Source organism: Armigeres subalbatus, chromosome 2, assembly GCF_024139115.2.
Source record: "Armigeres subalbatus isolate Guangzhou_Male chromosome 2, GZ_Asu_2, whole genome shotgun sequence".
In the NCBI taxonomy this organism is placed as follows: Eukaryota; Metazoa; Arthropoda; class Insecta; order Diptera; family Culicidae; genus Armigeres; species Armigeres subalbatus.
Genome location: NC_085140.1, coordinates 43,822,584 through 43,845,822, shown reverse-complemented (window position 1 = coordinate 43,845,822; position 23,239 = coordinate 43,822,584). Strand labels below are relative to the sequence as shown.

The 23,239-nt window shown below is 39.4% G+C and overlaps 1 protein-coding gene across 1 annotated transcript in view; it reads left to right on the top strand.

Annotated features, from left to right (window-relative positions):
- Window positions 1–23,239, top strand: part of LOC134214322 (elongation of very long chain fatty acids protein 7-like) — a 124,261-nt gene that overhangs the window by 86,013 nt on the left and 15,009 nt on the right. Inside the window, exons 2-4 of the mRNA XM_062693725.1 lie at window positions 15,702–15,892; window positions 15,983–16,063; window positions 16,163–16,325. Coding sequence (XP_062549709.1) covers window positions 15,702–15,892; window positions 15,983–16,063; window positions 16,163–16,325 — 435 coding nt within the window. The remainder of the gene's footprint in view (window positions 1–15,701; window positions 15,893–15,982; window positions 16,064–16,162; window positions 16,326–23,239) is intronic.

Sequence of the window (23,239 nt, the reverse complement as noted above, 5' to 3'; positions counted from 1 at the left end):
GTTTTTTCTTATTCCTTATTCGAAATACATGCGAAAATGCAATGGTTGTTACGTCATCTGGGCAGTACAGTTCGACAGCGATATTTGTTCTTATCTTGTGGCTTTTTCAGTCTGAAAATTATTCAAACGGGTTCACATTGCCCGGCGTTTCCGCCCGTTTTTCTTTTTCAAGGGAAAAGCTGCCTGCCGTTCTTCGTACATTTAGCATCTATGAAAATATGTGCTACGGTTGGAGCTTCTAGTACTTGAACACATATTTTGTTTGTTATTAACATAAATTTTACATTCGAAGGGACACTGTTCAACATCAATACAGTATTCACTCTAATGACTGGTCCAGTCATTGAAACGTCGGGCAATGCAAATGTGAATCCGTTTGAATAATGTTCAGACTGAAAAATCTAGAAGATAAGAATAAATAACAACTGCTACAACCTGCTACCTTAAAAGGTATGTTCGTTTAAAAATAGTGATCAGATACTATTAAAATTGAAATAGCGCCTTAAAATGAAAAGATAGCGATTTGCTCTCTTCAACAACAAAATGTTTTTTTCGAAGCATCTTCAACTATGTAGAACATTGAAAAAAAAATTAAAATGTTTGCGCGAAAAAAATAATTTTACGGAGCTACTTACTTTGCACCCATATACTTTGTCCACTTCAGAGATAGAAATTTAGTGTCTTAGACAAAGAGTCTTATAGCTCTCATTTCTACATTGGCTCCACACAATATGAATAATTTTAGCAACAAAATAGAAAAAAAAACATTTCTTGGGGTGTTTTCTCTTGTTCCTCAAATATAGTACTCTAAAAACAGAAAACACCAAAAGTCTCCAATCAATAGTTTCGCCGATAATACCAATGTCCCACTTTTTTCGCAAATCCATCACATAGTGTGAAGTAAATTTCAGTCGGTAAGGGATCGTTAATCTCCTGGGCTGGGAGAATCTGAAAAAGTGTAGAAAATTGTAGCTAAACCATAATTAAATTGAGGAAAGGGTTTCCAAGACATATCATGGTGGTAGCTTGCAGAAACATGTTACATGACACAAGAAAGTAACTTTGGTTGTCCAAGTGGCTGTTACAAAATTTGAGACTAGATTTTTTGTTATATGAATTGTCAACTTCCTTCCATAGCCACCCGAGGTTCGGAGTCCTTAATGAGACTCTTTTCTATCCTCTAAATCTAAGCAATTCGTAGTCGGATCTCGTCAATAACGTCCGGACATCATAAAGACACTAGTAGATCATTGTCGACTAGTAGATCTTGGAATTAAAAAACAATGCTGGAAAAGACCAAACAATGCTTATTTCGTATTAAAAATTCCATGTCGTCCGTTGATCATTCTCATGACACATCTATATGAACTATATTTTAAGTAAGTAAAATTTATTCACAGTTCTCTTTTCACAATTAGCAATAAGTAAAAGGCGATGGATTTGCTCAGAGAATAATGTTGTCCACTGATCGATCGAAATGTTGGCCATTGATCAGATCGGCATACGACATTTCGACCGTAAATCCATCTGATCAATCCAGGTTCTGATATCCCTGGCTCACATTCACGGGAAGATTATTACAAACTATTATTTCATCGTAATCAATCGCCGTTTCGACTTCCGGCCTAGGAAAACGCCGGGCGGCATTCAAATTTCAAGTCAAACTGGTTTGAAAGGAAAGTTTTATCACAGCTATTTTTGTTACGGGCCCGAATCAGCACATAGAGTATATGACCATTTGGGCAGCACCCCTATTCTCGTCCTCAACGTTTAGTACTCGGCTGCATTTCAATCAAATGGCTTGATTTTCTGTACATCATTAGGAACCTAGAGATACTAGCCATGTACTAAAAACCAAGTAATTCAGTTGTAAAGAGTCTGATTTATATAAAATCTTTCTGGACTGGAACAGGGGTGCTGCCCAAATGGTTCTCTCCCTACATGCCGGTTCTCTTCGAAAGCTGTCAATTCTAAAACTCTCCAAAATAATAATCCTAATTAGTCAAACAACCATGCAATTATAAACAATTATGCTCGAGTGAGTGATCTCCCTCAGCCGCCCGTAAATACCTGTCAGACCAAAATACTCATCGACCGAACCGGTAGTTTACTCATACGCATACTGAGCCGAGGCGCTTCAAAAATACCTACTTGTGCTGTGTAATGGATCGATGCATTGCGCCTTACTTGTACCGCGGCGTCATCCGACGTACGGACGACCTTGGCTCTGAATGTGAAGTTTATGGGCACTACTTTTTCTTAACCGGTTAGGTGGAGTTTCATTCATAAATCGTACAGTCAGCGTTTCGTGGGGTAGGCGCTTAATAGCGGTAATCGATTTTTATGTGATGATAATTGCGGTAAATTTGTGGTTGCGGTTCGGAAAGAGACATCAACGCTGTCAAGCGGTGAACCCATGCTGGACCGATCCACGAATGGGTGAAATTAAAATAATTAATTGACCTAAAGCTTGCCTCTGCCCTTGCTGACCCAGTAATGATGATACTCAGAATGACACGGGCGTCGGGTTGGGTGCGATTTCGAAACCGTTTAAGCACCCACATGCTCAAACATGATTGCACTTTGCCCGGCCGTTTGTTGGTGCGTTCTAAGACTGCACTCGCATACAAGACCGGCTCGTCTGTCGGGGTGCATCGTTGCAGCTTGGTGGCGCATCATCATCGTCGACCGTTCGTTGTCTCACGTAACTGAAGAACTACGATTCGCCAGAATCTAGTTCAAGTTTCTATCTAGGCATAAAGGTTCCGGTTGGCGCTTTTGGCCAAGTTAGTTGGCGATTGACAACGAACGGTGCTTGATCGTTTATCGGCGTTTTAGATGGTTTCGGGCAGAGCAGATTATTTAGTTCGGTTTCTGGTGAAGGGTGGAAAGCGGAGGCTGTAAGGCCCAGTAGGGTGTAATTAAGAGCAAGTGGAGCTCGTTTCTTCTGGAAGAAAGGGAAAGTGGAAGAGTAATTTAATCGGAAGAATTCGGCCACACGTGAATTATGAAAACCGGAAACATGAACGGCACAATCTTGGAGCACGAGTTATTCTCCAACATTGGAGAGTTTTGCTATCAGGACAAATCCGTGTTGTGGGTGTTTTGGCATGCATGGCGATCGATGGAGCAACTCACAGCTGGTAAATGTGGTTCTATTGTTAGGAGTATTCGATGAAACGGATGTGATGTGTATGAGAAGATATAAAAAGCAACGATGTGAGAAACTTGAAGCGGGTTAGAAGAGCAGAACGTGAACCTTGAAGAAGACAACTTAAGTTCGTGTGCCCAAACGTGATTAACATCTAACAAAAGATACAGCCACGAGGACAGCCAGTGAATCGATGAACTTGTGATTTGATGCGGTTTGTGCACGAGAGCAGAATTTTCCGGAAGGAACAATCGTTGGTGCTGACCTTGTTTGGACGAGATTGCTATTTAATGGTTCCATCGTTGTCAGCTAATCTTCGTGGTTGATCGTGTTTCTCAAGAGAGAAAAAGTGCAAAGGTGGAATTGATTTGAATAGTGGATCGTTGATTATCTTGTTACCTTCTACTTGGATTGTGGCTGGCTGTGAAAAGAAACGATCGGAACTCGGAAGTTGTCTCGATGATAGACTTTGAAACCTGTTTTCAAAATAGTGAAGACTCATGCTGCAGTTAGATTTGAATACAGTCGACCATCCGTCAAACGAAAGTGAATTTTTTTGAACAGGAATTCGTTGACTACCTGGACCGAGAAGTGCCTTTATTTGTAAATGAAGAGAGCACGCTGAATGCTTATATTCAGTTTTCTTTCTTTTTACTATGAACAAATTGCTCGTGGTTTGATTACATCTTTCATGATGTATCGAACAATAGACTCAGAATGGTTTATTTGTTTGATTATCGTGAATATAAGAAGCAATACAGTTTAGTAAAAATGCCTAGCTTAATTCCTAGAAGATCTGTCGTGGCAAGTATACGAGACATTGAAGACGAGCTTACTAGTGAGGTCGAAATACGTATCTGGAAACTAACAATGAAGTAATGAGAATAAATTGAATGAGACTGCGTAGCCATTGATTAATGATCTATGATTGAATAGTTCTAATTCGTCTTACAATGATTCCACCAAAAAGCATATCTCTGATATGTTCTCTTCCATGGGCATTTCAAAAATTGAAAGTTATTAGAGTCGTCAATAGTTCATTTTATATTCCTAGTTGGCAACCTGATCGAAGTGTGTGAACGAACAGTGTTCAGAGCTTAAAACTAAGAACATCAGCCCACACTTGGCTCCTATTCTGTTCAAAATGCATCTGCCGATGTATTTATATTATCGTTTCTGTTATGAACATTGCAAAGACTGATTTTTTTTGGTTTGAAATGATTAACTTGGTCATTAAAAATGTACGCCAGCGGATACTATTTGCTATGAAATTGTCTGTCCATTATTACGGATACAACTTATGTTGTTTTGTTTTAATCACAGTATAGCAAACTATCAATAATAGGACGTAGTTGCCTATCGTTTCGATATTTTCTGAAGCTCAGTTCTATTGTTACGGTATCGCCTGTATTTTACCAGGAAAGCGATACCTCAGCAATAGCACATCGCACTGCAGGAATAATAGGCTCAAAGGACGCATTTTCAAAAGAAAAATGTTGTTTTTTGATCATTTTGAATGGAATTTCGTGAAAAAAAGGCGTTCTAGTGGTTTTAGTGGATCAACAATTATTTTCAATGCAGTTATATTCAGAATGGACTGTTTCAACACTACCGTAACATTATTGCATACCACAACGATAGGGTGTTTTACCCTATTTCAAATCCATTTGCATTCGACGATCAGCATTGACTCTCGGAGAAGATCATTGAGCGCCGTGCTATCCAAAATACGACAGGATGAAATGTTACGCTTTACAAGAAAAAATGCTGACTATTCCTAGAATCCTGTTCAACCTTGCCTTCATGGATGTACAAGCTTACATGCTGCGTCAAAAAGGATACCGTATTATTGGTAGCAAACTGATCTCTAAGGGGGGACGAAAATTGGCACCAAAGCACTACATAAATCTGAATTTTTTGAATGAGTGTTTGTAGTATTTCTCGATGTTGCACTACCACAATCACAATTTTTCGAAGGATGGAAAGAGACAGACGACATAGCGCCGTTGGTTAACGATGAAGGGGTACTGAGATCATCCATAAATTACGTAACGCTTAGAGGGGGAGGGAGGTTGAGTGAAGTGTGACGATCCATACAAAATTTTTAGATGCTTCATACGAAAAGAGTGGCATTAGAGGTGTGCGCCGCCACCGACAGTTTTTGGCAAGCCGCTGCCGCCGACATTTTTGCATCGCCGCGCCGCCGTTTCAAATTTGTCACGCCACTGATCTATAATTTTCCACGCCGATTCAAATTCTCAGTGGAAACTCCAAAGATTAAGTGCAATTTCCATATAATTTCCTGATAGATCTCTACAACATCACGTTGAAACTCCAAAGAATTTTTTGTGAAGATACCAAATATTTCCATGAAAAATCCATACAATATCTTGTTGAAATTTTGAAAAGCTGTCTGTAAAAACTAAGCGTGAAAATTGCGAAGGAGTTCCCGATGAAATTCAAAAAAATCAAATTGAAATTGAAGTTTTGAACAGAAAAGAGTCGTTCGGCAGAAAGCCACAAGGCTGAAAGTTTTTAGGCCGAATATGTCGTTTAACCGAAAAGACTATTTGGTAGAAGCCTTCCCGAGCAAACCGATAACTTTTTTTTAATGTTGTGAAATCATCGATTATGTTTACTTAATTTGATATCTTTTTGGTTAAAATAACAAAACGTAACAGCAGTCAATCTTTAACTATTCCTGCTTTCGATGAGAGCAAATCGAAAACTAATTTTGTTATAGGTTTCCGATAACAAAATAAGTACACAGTTTGATGTCATATCATTCAATTTAGTCATGTACAGCAAAATGAGATCAAAATATGTAATCAATCATAATGATTTATACATATTTGAATACGAATTATGACTCAATTTGATGTCAAAATCAAAATATGTTTTCTATATGATCTCATTATGTTTTCAGACTTCGCTAGGATATCTAGCCTAAAGTTATTTGGCCGAGAATGTCATTTGGTCGAACAGTTCCTATGGCTAAAAAATCGTGAATATGTCCTTCGGCCGAAATAGTCGTTTGGTCGAAAAGGACTTTCAGTCGAAAGAGTCGTTTGGCTGAATTGGTCATTTTGGATATTTTCAAGACAATAACGGTCGAATCTTTTGATTTTCGCCTCAACATTTTAACGAAAGATTTCCAGATTTTCCAGAATAGTTATTCGAAAATTATTTTCAGATTTTCCCCGGAAACTAATTTTAAATATCGAGAACTCTTTGAATTTACCAAGAGGAGTTCTTTGGATTTACCAAGGAAAGTTGTTCGGGATTCACATGAGAATCTCTTCAGAGTTTTCACGAGAAGTGAAAACTTTCTATAGGAAAATGTTCGGAATATCCACGGAATGTTCCTTTTGAGTTTCTGTTGAGTATTCTTTGAAATTCACACAGAAAATTGTGACTGATAAAAGAGATGCTTCACGTCGACTTCCCCAATCTAGATTATATGGGACGGTTAGTTTTTTTTATCCTTTATTAGAGTGATTTTTTCGTAGGGAACATCACTAAACGGCTAGTTTGGCATAGCCAACTTTAAAACATCAAAAAGATGCTCGGAATTTTTGAGTACTTTTTTGGATTTCTTCAGAAAATTCTTTCTATTTTCGATTAGAAATTCTTGGTAAGTTCCATTGACCGAAAGCGACAGACGGCCGAACTGGCAATTTGGCCGAAAAAGCCATTTGCCTCACCAGGTTGTCCGGCTGAAACGTTCGTTGGCCAAAAATGACATTTTGCAGAAATAGTTTTTTGTGGCCGTGGCCTCTCTATTTTTAAGTCGATACTGGCATTTAGCCCAAAAGACATCTAACCAGGTACCATTAAGCAAAACTAAACGTTTCACGGAAACTGTTATCAGGTCAAAACTGGTTTGACCGAAAATGTAGTTTGGCCGAAAGCAATGGCTGTGGCAATGGCAAAAGGAAAATTTTGGCAGACTTGTAAAAAGTAGTTTACCCTAACTATTTGGCTGAATTTGCCGTTTGGATGAAAAATTCGTTTGACAGAATATAGATCATTTGACCAAAAAAGCTGTTTCGTGAAAAATGGCATTTTGTAGAAAGAGCCATTTGGCCCAAAAAATGTACTTTCTGCAACCTTCTTTGAAAAGTGTTGTTCGGCTGAATTGATCATTTTGCCAAAAATATGTTTATCCGAATATCAATTCGGCTTAATGGGATTTGTTTGGATGGCTTTAGACTTAAAGGCCAGTATCAAATTAAAAAGTAGAGAAGTTACGAAATTCCGTTCAAGGGTCGTTTGACAATTAGCCTTTTCAACGTAAATGTTATTAGGCCAAATAGATATTTTGGATTAAATTACGCGTTCAGTTTTTGACATTTGGCCGTATAACCTGTTGGCCTAAACTATATTTTCGGACAAATATTCCATTCTGCCAAACGACCATTTCGGCCAAACAGGATTTTTGGGCTGATGACCTATTCGGCCAAACGACCTGTTAGGGCAAACGACTATTTGGGCCAAATTACCAGTTCGGCCGTGTGTTGCTTGCGGCCAATGGGATTTTCCAACAATTTCCTATGGACAATACATTAGTCGTTCGATAACTGCAACATGTTTTCGTTTCAGCTAGCCAAAGGTGTTCGATAACTGCGACGTATTCAAGACGGCAAACAATTGTCAGACGGCGTCAGAATAGAAGTGCACTTGATTGTTCAGCGCTATGCAGCTATCATAGACATTGACATCGTTTTAAAGCTTAGCTGTCTAATAAGTGCAAAACTGATGTAACTATCGAAATGCTGTTAAAAGCATTGCAGTTAAATTACTTTCAGTTATCGAACGTCTAATGTACAAAGAATTTCCCGTAGAAACCAATTAGAACAATTAGGAAGAACAAATTTTCATGGAGACATTTTGAACAATCCTTCGCGGAAATTCTAAAGAAGTTTCCGTTAATCTTACGGACAATTTCTGGTGAACATTCCAGAGATTTTTTCTTGAAAGTCTCCCGCGGAAATTCTTAAGAATTTACTGTTTTATTGTTGGCCATGCCAAGCTAGCCGTCTTTATTATTCTAGACTGAGAAAGCCAACGGTTAAACACCCATTCTACCAACCGCACTCTCCTACAATTATCAAGAATTTTCTGTGACAATTTCGAAGAATATTCAACAGAAATTCAACAGGAACTTTATGTAAATTTCTGAAGTTTTTCCTGCAGAAGTTAGGAACATTTCTGAAGTTTTTCATGCAAATTGCAACGATAGTTTTTCTGGAGAAGTTCATTAGATTTTTCTTGCGAAATGTCTTGAAAATATCCCGAGGAAATGCAAAAAAAAATCTTAGAAAAACGTTATGAAGAAATCGCCATGACAATTTACGCCGCCGCCGCCGGCTAAAATGGCTTTCGGCGTGACGCCGAAAACGCCGCCGCCGACGAATATCGGACCGGCGCACACCTCTATGTGGCATAGGGGGAGAGGGGGTTGAAAATGATCGATTTTTAAGTTACGTAATTAATGGATCTTTCCTTTCATATACTTTTTTTAAATTTTCATTTGTCCAGATTTCGAAAAGCCTCTTTCCACGAAATGTTAATAATACGAAGTTAGCAAACCCACTCTTCCTATCCAAATCGCTTCAATCGGGTACCCTGATGATTATTTTTTAAAGTTATTTTCATATAGATTTTAATGTAAATTAATAATATATAACACCAAATGAACATATTTACTATTTATTATTATTATTATTATTTATTACCCATTATTTATACTGGGGAATGCTACACTTTAATATATTTATCCAACCTTTTTACCCAAAAAAAAAAACAAAAAAAGCGGAAAAATTTAAAAATTTCAATAAGACAGCATTGAATGAGAATTTTCAATCTCTAAATATTTTGAAAAATCGAAAAAGATGAGTAGATTCAAGAATATGTCTTCATTGTCTTGTCTTTTCTTAGTACATGCACAACCAGTATTAAAGAGGATCCTGGAAATGTCGATAGTATTATCGAGCATTTTCTTGTCTGCGTTAATATTTGCAGCATATCTTAAATATGACACAACCATTAAAACGGCCAGGCCTGCCGTGCAGACTTGAAATGGGAGATAATCCGGTACTTCCCGGTAATCAGATTATAAATAACATGATCAACGAAGGGTTTTGAATGCATGAAAGGAAGAAACGGGGACAGCCGTACCAACCGTTACACATTCAAGGGAAAGAGATGATTGATGAATCGTTGGGAGTGACTTTGCTTAGAGGATTAATGTTCACTCCTTGGGTCGTCGACATCGTGGTATGGGACGCAGTTTTTAGTCTAGTGCCTTGGCTTTAGGATTGATCACAAATTACGTTACGCTGAAGGGATAGGGTGGGGATCAAACCAAGCGTTACAGTTCGTACAAATAAATTATCACCCATATAAAAAATGGATTTGTAAATATCACGTCTTGGCCATGATCAACGTAACCGTAGTTTGTAACTTCTAGGGTAGGATGGTTTAATGTACAAAGACAATTAACTTTGATTGAACTTTTCTCAGAGGTTAATCTATGTCAAATAAAAATTACTTTTGTTTCCTATTCGTCTTGCACGCAAAAAAAAGCGTTCTTGAATTCGTGAACTAACGAGTTCACGGTGTATTTTTTCGTGAACAACAATCACGGATTCGGGAACACCAGTCACGTTTTCCAGAACGTTCCAGAAAACGTGACTGTATTCCCGAATCAGTGATTGTTGTTCACGCAAAAAGACACCGTGAACTACTGCGTTCACGAATTCCTGAACGCTTTTTTATGTGTGGAATCTGTAAGGTTTGAGTGTACTAAAAATTTGGTAATTTAATTTGGAAAGGTAGAATACAAAACAAAACAATAGGCAAAGCTGGGTATTTTTCGCTAGTATGATTAAAAAATATGTTTCACTGGTCAAAACGCCCCAGAGTAGATAGAACGATATGCTCTTTCCAACTCGACACAATCCCAGCAGTGTCGTTGTTGAAAACAGATGGAAAAACTATTGAAATGTAATTCAAACCTGGGGACAGTTTGCATGGTTTGCTCGTCGCGAGTCGAACTGCGCAATGCCACCCCTGCTTGAATGGACTTATGCTGGTTTTTTAATGTCAAGTGAACAGATTAAAATATGATTTTAAATGTATTTTGATACACATATTTGGAGCATGCAAATAAACGTGAGATTCAATCGATCTTACTTTTCCTTTAAATCAAAATAAATCTAAACCGTGCTTACTTGTAAAATCCAGTCAAATTTAATTGAATATCGAGTGTGTCGAGGGCTATGAAACGACTTTGGTTAAGGTAGTGCGTTTTGCCCAGGCACTTGTTGAGATCAATTTTTTCACGAATTTTTCAAAACAAAATTATTTCGTTTTCGCTGTAATATTTTTATATGACTACTCATAGGCAATGCACTTTTAAAGTTACATAAAATGTATTGTTTTTAGCCGGAATATATTCTGAGAAATATTCCATATTTAAAACAGTAAAACACGACAAATTTGACTATGAAAACACATTTTTATTTATCGCAATTTTGCTATTAAAGTCATTCTTGAAAGTCTGGCAACTCTGTTAAAAAACTCGACGGAAGCAAACCGATAGCTTTCAGCTGACGGTTATAATTATAATTACGTCGTAGTCGCTAGCCATGATTGGCCGAGAAACAATAAATATGCCCAGCTCATCAATTGAATAAACCCTCTTTCGACGAACAGATATTCTCACTGTAAATGCTTTGAGGTTTCTTCAATTCAAGACCATTTACGATGCCAGCCACGTCCTCACAATGAATTAGGATAAGGGGAGGAAAATTAGTTCGACACTAATTGCTACAAGAGATCGGGAAATCCTCTGCAGCTTCATGAGTGCACTGGATAGGAATAGTATGTTAGTTGGGAAGGAAATCTATTGGAACTCGCCTTGGTAAGCGACTAATTATTTCTTTTCAACAGCGCCTCATTCCTGACGATACAAAGACGAAAACGTAACGTGTGTCTAACGTATTTCACCGAAGATGAATTTGGTATCTTAACCATTTCTTAACCACTGTACTTGCTTGCTCGATGGCTACTGCAAACTTTTGTTTGACCAAACAGGTACTTACTTGATGGGCTACAGCTGTTCGATGAACCTACGCCGAATGGAGTATCTTTCTCCACTGGACTCGATCCTGGGCCAATCGCTTCCAGTCGCCCTGAACATTGAGCGCCCTCAGGTCCTCTTCAACTGCAAAAAGCATTCGTGTACGCGGCCTATCACGAAGCCTGCGGCCTCTTCCGGGTTCTCTACTAAATATTATATTCGCTTGACGTTCTTCCGGCATACGAATAACGTGACCAACCCACCGTAGTCTGCCGTGTTGTATAAGCAATAATATCCCGCCCTCTATACACCTGGTACAATTCGTGATTCATGCGACGCCGCCAGATACCGTTCTCCTGTTTACCGCCGAGTATTGTCCGCAGCACCTTACGCTCAAACACTCCAAAAGCCTTCCGATCAGCCTCCTTTAACGTCCATGTCTCATGGCCGTATAAAGCCACCGGAAAAATCAGAGTAGCATACAGCGCGAGTTTTGTTTTCGTTTGCAGACTACGGGACTTAAGCTGGTTACGAAGTCCGTAATAAGCCCTATTTGCAGCTGCAATACGCCTTTTCACCTTGCGGGTAACATCATTATCGCACGTCACTAATGTTCCAAGATACACAAATTCTTCTACCACTTCAAATTTTTCACCATTCAGCACCATTTCGCTACCACCACCACAAATGAACCCACGTTGATTGCCAGCGACCATGTACTTCGTTTTGCTGGTTTCGATCGTGAGTCCAATCCTCGCTGTCTCCCTCTTAAAAGGCGCAAAAGCCTCTTCCACGGCACGGCGATCAATTCCGATAATATCGATATCGTCCGCAAATCCCAGGAGCATATGCCAAACCAAACATAGGACCAAACAGGTAATTTGGCCAAAAAAAGTCATACAATCATTTGGCCGAATGTATTGTTCGACGGACAAGTATGGCTGAAAAAGTTGTTTGGACGAAAATGCCGTTTGACGTTTCACTTCACACTTCTCACTTTTACAATGAAAAGTGAGAAGAGGTAAGTGAGAGGTCACATTTCTCACGTTTAATTTTTCACTTGAGAAATGAAAAGCAAAAAGAGAAAAATCAGAGGTGAAAAATGATGAGTGAGATAACAGAGATTTTCGTGGCCGTCCGGCTAGCGACGTCAATCGTGTAGATTCATGTGATATGGAGTGCAGCTTCGACTCCCGTTCCGGTAAGGAAGAAACTTTCCGTGATGAAATTCTCCACTGATTCAATGGGTGTTATGCTTTGTCCGTTGTCTCATGCTAGGTGTTAAGTGTTCAGTCTGTACGACCGTGGACCGTGAACGGTACCTCATTCATATAAACGGGGTTCACTTTTTAATTTTAACTTCTGATTACTCTATTGGTATCAAACAAACCGGTTTCTGGCTGCTCTCTTTACTGTTTTGTTTTGACTCTGCTTTCCGTTTCACGATGTTCCATTAATTTTTTCTCGATCTCACGTGCTAAATGACGTTTGAACAATTTTTAATTTGAACAATGTTCAAAACAACGGGGCTCCAATTGAAAACGTCCATGTTACCAGGGATCCACGGTATAACATATCACAATTTTTTCGGTCACACGACTTGTTCGCATAACAACATTTTCGGCCCGTTTTCCTATTAAATGGTTATTTTTGCCAAACGACCATTTCAGCCAAACGGCATTTTGGACCAAATGACCTACTCGGCTACACAACTTTCGGCCTGGTGGCCTTCGGTCAAATTAATTTCGGCCGGATGACTTTCGGCCAAACGACCCTTATCCCTTTCTGACACATACACACTAAAGACACTATAGATTCCATAAACGAGCTGAGGCGAAGGCGAGTGTAGTCAAACGAACTGTCAGTTAGTGTAGCCAAACGAGCATGACGTCACAATTGCAATCTAAGCAACGGAGTGTGTGACATCAAATTTGCGTGGTACACTGTGAAAACGTGGAAAAACACACTTAATCGAAATGACCCAACCGTGCCTGAGCTCGTCAATGGAATCCATTGGATTTTGGCAAAAAAAAACCAAGAGTCCAAACCAAATCCTTTTGCACTGATGGAAAACCGTGCATGATTAGACTCGTGTTTTGCAACATTGCATGTTTTTGGCGTGCTCGTCTTTGTGAAATTGCATTGAAATAACTTTCATTGATTTAAATGAAGGATTTTAAATTAAAAAATACCACTTGATTGTGCTTTTATGCTATTCTGCTCTCCCTGCAGAATCGCAAGCGAGTTACCTCGTGCACAAAGCTCGATGATTGAGATTTGAGTATGATTCTATCAACATTGGATATTATTTGAACGAAGTAGACTGAATGGTCTTAGGGGTCTCCAGTTAGCCTTGCGAGCAAAGGCGTAGGATTCAATCGTCCAAGACGAGTTTAATACTTTCCGGTTAATTCCACTACGTTTCCATTTAATTCCAAATGTAGTGGAATTAAATGAAAAGTACTAAACTCGTTTTAGAGGGGTTAAATACATTCCACTAAAAAGAGCTTAAAATATTTTGTTTAAAAATGGCGTAGGATTGTCAAACCGGAGATCGCAAGTTCGATGCTCGGTCCGGTCGTGGATGTTTTCGGATGGGAAACTTTCTCGACTTCCTGGGCATAGTGTGTCCATTTGTTATCACCGTGGACGTCATCACGTCCTGTGGTGCCGACGTCCTCACGCCTCGGCCAGCTCACCTTGGGTGCTTTCTCAAGGTCGGCTTCAGGCCTCACGGGAGACAGAACAACCTCCTACTTACCTGTCAACCAGCGGACAACATGCAAGGCCAAATTAACTGTGGGAATGCTTTATTTCTTTTCCCAAGACCGAGTCATGGCTTGCTGCGCACTGATCGATACGCTGAGGTGCTAATGTATAATCAGACGCGGCCGTTTCGGTTCTACTTATGAAGACCATCTGCATTTGTTCAAGAGGTTCCTATGATGGTTCATCGATTATCAAGCTTCCTATCAATATAAGTTAGCACAACAAAGTAAATATGTATCATTCTTACCAATCCAATGTTACAATCTACCATTCGAATGTCCTTTTGTTAAATCGGCTCCTATCACAAAGATGGTTTCATGATTGTACGTGGCAAACGTTCCTATAATATAGCTCTTATCACGGAAGTCTAACATGCACTCGATTCGGAATCAATTGTACCAAATAGAGCGAAACCGACAAACGATATTTATCAGCCAACCGTTCAAAAACGGTTTCACGCGCTTTGTTGCTATTCGACGAGCAGGTGATTCAAAGGTTTTGTCTACATCTCTTGAGACATTCCACCGGATTAATCGTAGGCAAGTTCGAAGCAAATTACTTTTCGAACCATATTCCACTTGTATAGAACATTCAAACTTGTACACAAGTTGAGTTTCCTGTTCGGGAAATTGATCGAACGAAATATTTCATTGATCATTTGTTGTTGGTTTTATTCATTCACGCTGACTCAGCTATGGCCAAACAAACTGATCTACCTCAACCGGCATATTCGATATAACGAGGATATAATGCAGGCACTTTCATTCGATAGATGCCATTTGTTTTGGAAATAGCATAAAAGCAATCTACAACATTGATAGGTTTATTTTTATCATTTCTAGGTCAACACTTTTTGCCTTTCTCGTATACTAAGTGTTCGTAAAGGCTATATGATCACTCCAAAACCAAACTTTTGATAGAAGGATCGGAGACCCATAGTGATATATACCAATCGACTCAGCTCGACGAATTGAGGTGATGTTTGTTTGTGTGTATGTGTGTAAGTGTACAAAATTTTGTAGACACACTTTTTGGAACTTAGCATTGGCCGCTACAACTCGCAACAAGTTGCATTCGACTGAGAATCCTGTCCCATTGTTTGCTATTGAAAATTGGCCAGATTGGACTATGAAATCAAAAGTTATGGCCAAAATACTATTTTCTATGCGCAAAACATGCTAAAAAGCACTCACTTATATTTCTTAGTATTTTTTTTTGTACGAGTAAGGCACCGCTAGGTGGATTAATCAAGGTTTTTTTTAAATGAAAAAAGAAATGCTCCGATTGACCATTTTATATATAATAATCAATTTATCAATTTGATGTTTATATTATTATATATATAGTATGTTTATAAGCTACCCTATATGCGAATTCCGACATCCACTGTATAACTATTTTCTATTGAAAATGCGATTGATATAATAAAGTTGTCAGGGTTCAAAAATTGTTGTGAATTAAACTTTATATTTCGAACTACATTTTTAACGGTACAAGTGACGAACTAGTTCATTAAATTAAAATTCGCAATATCAATGTAGGTAATTAAAAAATAGTACAATACTACAGACATGCTTAGGTTAACAATCTGTACAACAGTTTATAGCTAAAATATATCTGCTACTAAGCCACATATTGCTGTTAAATAAATTATAAATTCTCCCATTAATCCCCCCTAATTTTACCATTTTCCAGATCCTCGTGCCAAAAGTCTCCCCTTCATGGATAACCCGCTGCCCACGCTGGGAATGATGATCTCCTACCTGATATTCGTGCTCTGGCTCGGCCCACTGTACATGCGAGACCGGAAACCGATGGACCTGCGGCGAATCATCATCTACTACAACATGTTCCAGGTGCTACTCAGCGGTTACATGTTCTACGAGGTACGGCCGTCTGTGATGAGACATTCATCAACACCGACGCGTCGCGTCACTAAATCGACTTAATTTAATCGCCCCCCTATTTTCCCCCAGCACCTGATGGCGGGATGGCTACAGGGGTACAGTTTCACGTGCCAAACGGTTGACTACAACGATGGACCACTGTCGAGGCGGGTATGATACAGACACCATTTTCGATAAAAAAAATATATATTAGCTCAATTTTACTCCACGGTTTGTTTCGTTATTGGTTTCTATCGCCCATGGGAACAGATGTTCAACCTGTGCTACGTGTACTACCTCTCGAAGCTCTCCGAGTTCGCCGACACGATATTTTTCGTGCTCCGGAAGAAGCAGTCCCAGATCACCGATTTGCACGTGTACCACCACTCGCTGACACCGATGGAAGCGTGGATTCTGACCAAGTTCATTGCCGGTAAGTCACAGACACACGTACGTTGGTAGGTCCGACAGCAGCTAACGCAATTGGTGTTGAATTGATTCCGCGAATTTCTGTCTCAGTGATGCAATATATCCTGGTCAAAGAAGCGTGTTTGCGTATGGTTTTTGTTTTCGCCGGAAGCAATATAATATTAAATCAGGATTTGTTTTTTGTTTTCATAGCTTTGCCAAATTAAAAGAAAAATCTGACAGGAAAACACCCCTGTGCTAATTCCTTTCTGTTCTATTAATTGAGGCAAACATCAAACAAGAAAGGACTTGAACACCAAAGATTTACTTTAATTTACCTTTTAAATAAAGTACTAGAAAATAACGCAAATGCGTATGAGCTTTTAGGGAGCTTTTAGGAAACATTTCATGCATCCAAGTTTGTTTATTAATTTTGCAAATTTAATGTACGAAGTATTGTGTGCCATGAATTTATAAGTCGAGTCAATTACGAGACACTGAAGACGGCCTCACAGTTGAGGTCGAAATAAGTATCTGTAAAGATAACCAAACGTAGTAGAATTAAATGGAAAGTACTAAACTCGTCTTAGACAGTTGAAGACATTCCACTAAAAGAGCTTAAAAATTGTTTATGAATTTATAGTGATTTGAATTCTTCTTCGGCAGTGTGTAATATACATTATTATTATTATTATTATTATTATAGAGTTTTGGCACTTCCTCAGCAAGCGTGCTGGGAATTTTCATCTACCCCGGGCAATCTGAATGCCAAAGGGGATTAGGCTCTGTGGATCTCATTCGCCGGTTGACTTAAAATCCTATAATAATATGGTTCAGGAATCTTCTTACGATGCTGCAAGTTCCAAGAACCACTGTCTTTTGGATGCTATGTAGGTTATGAGATAGTTCCAGCTCTCCTAAGGATCTCAGAAGAGATTTTGGGACGATTCCGGTTGCTGAGATAACAACCGGAGTTATACGCACGTCCTCCAGGTCCCACATCTGCTTCAACTCCTCCGCCAAGTCGTGTTACTTCGTTGTCTTGGTGGAGAATGTTGTTTGGACATTATGGTCTAGCAGTACAGCAATGTCGATGAGGGTTACCCGCTTCATCCTTTTGTCGTAGACCACAATATCGGGCTGATTGGCACGAATGAGGACATCCGTTATGATCTCGCGATCCCAGTACAGCTTCACGAAACTATTTTCCAGAACCGGGACAGGCACATATTTGTAGTAGGCGACAAACTGGTTAACCAAGTTGTGCTTTAAAGCAAGCTGTTGGTGCACAATCTTGGCTACTTCGTTATGACGACCGAGATAGGCTGAATCAGCTAAGGCTGAACACCCGGACACGATATGTTCGATCGTCTCTCCTACTGAATTGCACTTCCTGCAGCGGTCCTCCACGTTCTCGTGCAATATATAGTGCCGATAGTTCTTCGTCGCAATTACCCGGTCCTGGATGGCTACTATGAATCCTTCGGTTTCTGACAAGAGTTCACCCCGCACCAGCCACGTATTCGACGCCGCTTTGTCGATATATTCCATCTCCAGTTGATGGGGGTGCGTCCCATGCAGCTCCTTCTGCCTCCAAGATGCGATTATCTCGTCGACAGATTTGATGTCGTCATTCAGCTGATAGTCCTCCTGTGCCAAATGCAGGGCACTGAATCCGTGGTCAGCTTCACACACAGCGCGATAGATTTCGTGGCGGTTCTGGCTTTCCACGAAGTATCTTCGCAACTGCTGGATCTGGGAAACACATAGTGTTTGTATATCGGTGACGCCTCTTCCTCCTACTGTACGTGGCAGGGTGACTCTCTCAATGGACGATTTTGGATGGCACATGCGATGCTTAGTGAACGCCACTCGTACTGCTCGGTCAAACGCCTCCAAGTCAGTCTTGGTCCACTTCACCACCCCGAAACTGTATGTCTACAAGGGCACAGCAAACGTGTTTATCGCCTTCACCTTGTTGCCGGCCGACAAGAGGCTCTTCAAAATACCGTTGACACGATGCAAGAATTTTTCCTGCAGCTCTTTCTTGATCGTCGTATGGCGAATTACTTTCAGTTGCAGGAAACCTAGGAACTTGTACGTTTCGCCTTCAACCATGTTTCGAATCTCCTCCTGTTCGTTGACGCGGAAACTGTCGGCATCCACCAGGTGACCCCGGTGTAGATGTATGGATCGACATTTATCGATACCAAACTCCATCCGGATGTCGTTGCTGAATACCGTTACAAGCCGCAGAAATTGGTGCAGCTTCTCCACAGATTCCGCAAACAGCTTCAAGTCGTCCATAAAGAAGGTGTGGGTAATGTTTGTACTCCTTTCCCCACTCTTCAAATGATAGCCATAGTTGTGTTGGTTGAGTGCTCTGCTAAGAGGGTTCATGGCAAGGCTAAATCACAAGTATCGCTTTGGAATATGCCCTCCTGATGCTGACAGTCCTGGACCGTAACACCTTTTCTCCGTCGGTAATGTGTTGGGATGTGCTCCACATTCCCATAGCATGCTGCATTAGCCTGATGACGTTACCGTCTATCTTATACAACTGCAGTACCTTAAGAAGGTACGAGTGAGGTACTGAGTCGTATGCCTTTTTATAGTCGATATACGCCATGTTCAGGTTTCTTTGCTTGTAGGTGGCCTGCCCAACAACGACTGCATCAATGATGACCTGGTCCTTGCAGCCTCGTGTTTTGCGTCGACAACCTTTTTGTTCCTCGGGTCCTGGTGCAGCCCAATTCCTGGTATACCGGGTAGCCTCACGTATGTCTTGGGCGGTCACGCTGATAGCAGTCATGTCTCCACAATATTGCTCTTCTTCTGCTATCCACACTCCATCGCTGTTGTGTATGACGGGGTTCTCCCATAGATTGGACCAAAACTGCGTGATTTCTCCAATCTCCGGAAGGCCCTCGCCAAAATCGACTTTGTCGTTTCGGATGTGGTTGTAGAACTCCCTTTCGTTGATGTTGAACATTTGATTTTGCTCCTTCCTCTTCGAACATTCTCCATAACGTCGCAGTCGTTTAGCAAGAACACTCAACCGCTGTACATGAGTGTCGAGGATCTCAGTTATGTTCGCTTCGGTGAGATCACGGAGTTCTGAGGGTTTCACAATTTCATCACCATTCCGAGCTAGCCTGGTTGATCGATTCCCCTGCTTGTACTGTGTTAATCGACCAACCTTTGACCGCAGTGTGGCGATGCGGGTCTCCAGACGTCGCATCCACGCGGGTTTTCGTGCTTTGGGGCGTGCGCGTCCATCACTCTCACCTTGTAGTTTGCTACGAACTTGTTTTACACAGTTGTGCGCGAGAACGAAGCGTTTTATCATCACTTCTTGGTGAGAGCTGTCTATCCGATTTTTTTTTGCACTTCTATACAAATTCGATAGACTTTTTTGCTTATATTTTATCATTGTTCATTATCTATTGAGAGCAGAGATCGTAATGCTCCCTCACGCAGATTTTCGCCTAGAAATAATTTTGCGGGAAAAAAAGGCCTGATGAGAGATAACTATTTCTCCCTCACTGTCAGTGCCACGAAAAGTTGATTTGCTCGTTTTCTTACTTCCTTTATTCTTTTCGTGCCTTCACTAATGCAAACAAGATTAGATTTCATGGATCAAATAACCAATCCCCAATATCCCTAATGGATCAAATAACCTATTCTCAAGTCGATGTGGTGGTAGAGTGAGCGCAACTCAGTGCCATTTTTGTTGGGGTTCTGGGTTCGAATCCCGTTGTAGTAATATTTTTTTTATGAATGCATACCGAAAATTGTTGCGAAACATGGGTGAGGCGTAAGAATGATGAAACGATAAAAGAACTTCATCAAGTAGGCACGATTTTTGTTTATCTTTCAGGCTTGTTCTTGGGAAAAAAAAGTAGCGAGGGAAAGATGATTCTCGCCACAGACTTCGAAAAAGGATTTTCATTCAGCTCGAAAATCGTTTGTTTTCGTCTCACCACAACGAAAAATACAAACCCTAATTCATCAACATTTTACCTAAGGATATGCGATAACACACTTTTTCATAACGAAACGAAACGAAACGAAATTTGAAATGTCAATGTTGATTCGGAACGAAACGGAACGAAACATAGATCTACTTTCGAGACTTCGAAACGATACGAAATCAAGGTTCATTTAATTCGAAATTTTTCGAAACGAAACGAAATTTCTTTTTTTTTTCGCGAAATTTTTATTGAATTGGTTTTACATTATGTACACGATTCTGATTTCATTTTTTCGAAGTCAAATAACTTGTTTGCGACCAATAGAGTTATACTATTGGCGTTAAGGTAATACCCCATTCATCGTGGAGTGTGTGCCCCCGAATCTGATCAATTTTATATCAGTTCAGTTTTATATCAGTAGGTATATAAAAATAAAGAAATTGTTAGATTTCTTTGTGTTTGGATTCAAAATCTGTAAAAAAAAACCTATTTCACTCAAGAGTTATGTAATTATGCTGCAGCATACTTCAAATTGTCTTATCAGCGTGGTTTTATGGTATTGAGCTAACTCAAAACTAGAAAATGAATGCAAAGGTTTTGCTTTTTTATCTACTGGGATACTTATTTATATATCCACATCTGCCAGGCGTAAACGCAGATAGAGAGTTGTTAATAGCATACATTTGCTCACTAGAATAATCCTTTGCATCTTTCTGAATTTCAGAATGTATTTCAGAAATGTGATCGCAAAGTTTTTATGGCAGCAGTTTGCCAGGTGTGAAGAAATAATTTTTCCTTTCTCATACAAAAAGTTGCACCAAAGACTATCATTTCCTTCCAAATTCGACCTTTTTGGTTGAGGCTCGAAGACCCACAGTCTTATATACATTCAGTTAGACGAACTCCTATTAGGAGAGAAAAATTAGTTTGACACGCATAGTTATAAAAGCCGAGGCACTATGGGGATTAATGCGGACTTTAATCGGAAAATCGACTTTCACCAATCTTTTTTTCACAATTTGTTTTCGAAAGTATATACACAAGATAAGAAAACCCCAAAATTTCAGGTCCCCTAGTTTTTAAGATATCAGTTATTAAAGTTGAGAAAAGGTAAAAAACGCGGTTTTCTTTTTTCAAATCTTGCTTCACTTTATACCAGTTTTAAGAAGGTTTTTTTTCTAGTACGATACTGAGGTTTATATATGGCATTGTAAAGATAAATAAATAAGCTTCCATATCGTACTAACAAAAATCATGATAGCATGAAGGAAAAATATTTAAAAAATCAAAATACTTAAATAACACTGACATTTTGAGGTATTTTCAACTTAAAAAGTCAGCCACTTTTTTTCCCCGCCGAGATATTTAGTTAGGGATCATATTTGGTATATGTACTTTGAGATTCCCACTAAAAATCTTGCGCGAACTTGCGCCGTTTTAGAAAAACGCGATTTGAAAAAAAAAACGCGTTTGTTCCAAAATTTGTCTTTTTTTTTCTTTAGTGTGCATCACAGTAACACAAATTTCAATATTCTACTAAAAAAACGTTCTTCCCTATTTGTTCTTGATATTTTGTGAATAAAAATTCGATGTCGTTTGGAACTTTATATATATTTTTGATTAAAGAGTCAAAATATTCAGCCCTTTTCAAAAGTTAGTCGCGAAATGACTAGAATGACATTTCCTTGTTATGACAACATTAAAAATATCTTATAAGCTCGAAAAAAGGAAGAAAATATTTTTGTCCGCTAGTTTGTATGGGTTGGCCCCATAGTGCGAGGGATGCTCTGCATCTCCGTGAGCGCCAAGGAAAAGGAATCGTTGGTTAGTTGAACAGGTAATTAAAGTGAAGCCATCTTTCTAAGTGACTAAATGTTTATTGTAAACAAAATTATTTTGAAAACTCGAATGTGAAAGAGGTGCTCTAAAAAAACTTCACAATGGCCCTAGGAGTCCGCGCCATGGCTTTGTCTTTTTGACAAAGTCTTACTGATCTGCATCATATCTAATTACATTTACACTCTGAGGCTGACGTCACAAATATTGAGTCGGATCACTTTTGAAAAAATAGGATAGAATACTTAAAGATACTTAGACATTTCTAACAAAACACTGAAAACGTTTTATAGAAGAACATTAATTACGTATTTGACGACTAAGAATAAGATTATAAGCGTTAATAGAAAAATTTGTATAACATTAAAATTTTTAACATCAAAATTTCTGAAAATACACGACCGTATGAGACAGTATGGTTTAAGTTTAAATTTCTTTCGAAATTCCGCGGAATTCCGTTAAATTTCGTTTAGGGGTAGATTTTTCTAGCGAAATTTTTGTAATTTTACGAAACGGAACGAAATCAAGAAATCAGATTTCGCCATGCTAAAATTCCGCGGAATTTCGTTTCGAACCACCTGAAACGAAATTTTTCGAAATACCGCATATGCTTAATTTTACCACCTCATTAAATTAATTAAAAAAAATAATAATGCAACATTCATCCATAAATGCTAACGGGAATCAACCAAGGATTCCGATGAGAATATTCCAGGGGGTCCGAAGGGAATGTTCCAGGTGTTCCAAATCCTCCCGGGAAATCGACAAGAATGTTCCAGGGATTCCAATGAGAATCTTCTAGAGATTCCGAATGGAATCCTCCAGGAATACCGATGGGAATATTCCAGGAGTTCCGACAAGAATGTTCCAGAGATTCCGTAGGAAATCCAAGTAGGCAATGTTCCAGGAATGTTGGAGCAAATCTTCGAGAGATTCCGAAGTGAATCATCGAAGTATTTCGAAGCAAATCGTCGAATGATTCCGAAGCAAAACGTTGGAAGGCTTCGAATTGAATCTTCGAGAGATTCCGATGCTAATCATCGAAGGTCTCCGAAGCAAATCGTCGAATGATTCCGAAGCAATTTGTCGAGGGATTTAGAAGCAAAACGTCGGAAGGCTTCGAATTGAA